The sequence below is a fragment of the Manacus vitellinus genome, unplaced genomic scaffold (assembly GCF_001715985.3).
Source record: "Manacus vitellinus isolate BGI_N305 unplaced genomic scaffold, ASM171598v3 ctg7180002425957_pilon, whole genome shotgun sequence".
Taxonomy (NCBI): domain Eukaryota; kingdom Metazoa; phylum Chordata; class Aves; order Passeriformes; family Pipridae; genus Manacus; species Manacus vitellinus.
In genome coordinates this window covers 1-1,192 of record NW_021937599.1, presented here as the reverse complement: position 1 = coordinate 1,192, position 1,192 = coordinate 1, and the positions used below count along the sequence as shown (strand labels likewise).

At 64.4% G+C, this 1,192-nt stretch overlaps 1 protein-coding gene across 1 annotated transcript; it reads right to left on the bottom strand.

The window, feature by feature from the left end:
* Positions 1–685: 685 nt before the first annotated feature.
* LOC103761673 (serine protease 57) lies at positions 686–1,186 on the bottom strand (the record flags this gene model as incomplete). The annotated part of the gene is made up of 2 exons (XM_018088052.1): positions 686–852; positions 932–1,186. Coding segments are annotated over 2 exons (422 nt in total), but the record flags the coding sequence as incomplete, so codon positions are not given.
* Between the last annotated feature and the right edge of the window lie 6 nt (positions 1,187–1,192).

Here is a 1,192-nt window from a genome sequence, read left to right as displayed (position 1 = left end):
CAGCTGCCACGGGGTGAGCGCCCGTCTGTGGGTGGGGAGGTGGGTGAGGCTCCCGACGGATCCCTGTGGGCTCCGCCAGCGCAGCTGGGAGCCCGCCTGACCCCGGGGGGTGTCTGTGGTTCCCCTGTTTGGGGGGTCCTGTAGAGCAGCAGGAAGGGTGTGGTGTGGGATGGGATGGAACAAGATGAGGCGGGATGGGATGAGATGGGATGGAACGGGATGGGATGGGATGGGGAGCCCCACCCCTGACGGGAAGGCAGCTGGGGTGGCAGCACCTGGCTGCAGATCCTGGCTCCTCTGGGGCAGGGCCTGGGCCTGAGTGGGGGCCACATTCCCCTTCTTCCTCCTGCACCCCCTGCTCCATCCGCCCACACCCAGGACAAGTCGGGGGGACCAGAGCACAGAGGGAAGCAGTGGGATGGGGGTTTATTGAAGAAGGAAAATGTTGCTGCCACAAGAGGCTGCGTGAGGTGCTGGGGCTTCTGCTACAGCCTGAGGAGGACATGACACCCCTCACCAGTGGGCAGAGTCCTGGGTCAAGGAACCCTGGGCATCAGCTCCCAGCCCCCACCAGAGCTGGAGGATGTGGGAGTTCTGGCCCTTTTCTCCCCTCTTGGGAGACATCTCAGCCCCTCTCCCCACAGCCCGCCCCCAGGACCCCCTCCCAGCCATGTTAGGCTCTGGCCTCCCCTTCTGCTGGCGGGGCCCTCGCACAGTGCGATGCACCCAGCCGATGTAGTTGGAGATCTTGGTGTAGATGTCGGGGAACCGGCGGTCCCCACATCTCTTCCCAGAGAATGAGACGATGCCATAAACCTTTTTCTTGAAGATCAGGGGTCCCCCAGAGTCACCCTGCAAAATGAGGAGGTTGGAGGGAGCCTAGTGGGTCTCCCAGTGGGGGCAGTGGGGCCGGGGCCGGGGGTGCACTCACGGTGCAGACGCCCTGCAGGGTGGCGTTGGGGCTGGCCCCGCACAGCATGTTGGCCGAGACCTTGCCCCTCCACAGCGTCTGGCAGAGGCTCCGCTTGACGATGGTGGTGTTGGTCTCCATCAGCTCAGCGGGCTGGTTGCCATAGTTGGAGGTGTCCCCCCAGCCCACCACGCAGCAGACGGTGCCGGGCTTCAGGTCGATGTGTGGCGAAGGCAGACGGATCCGCTTCACGTACTCGTTCAGTTTGGCCGACCTGTTCAG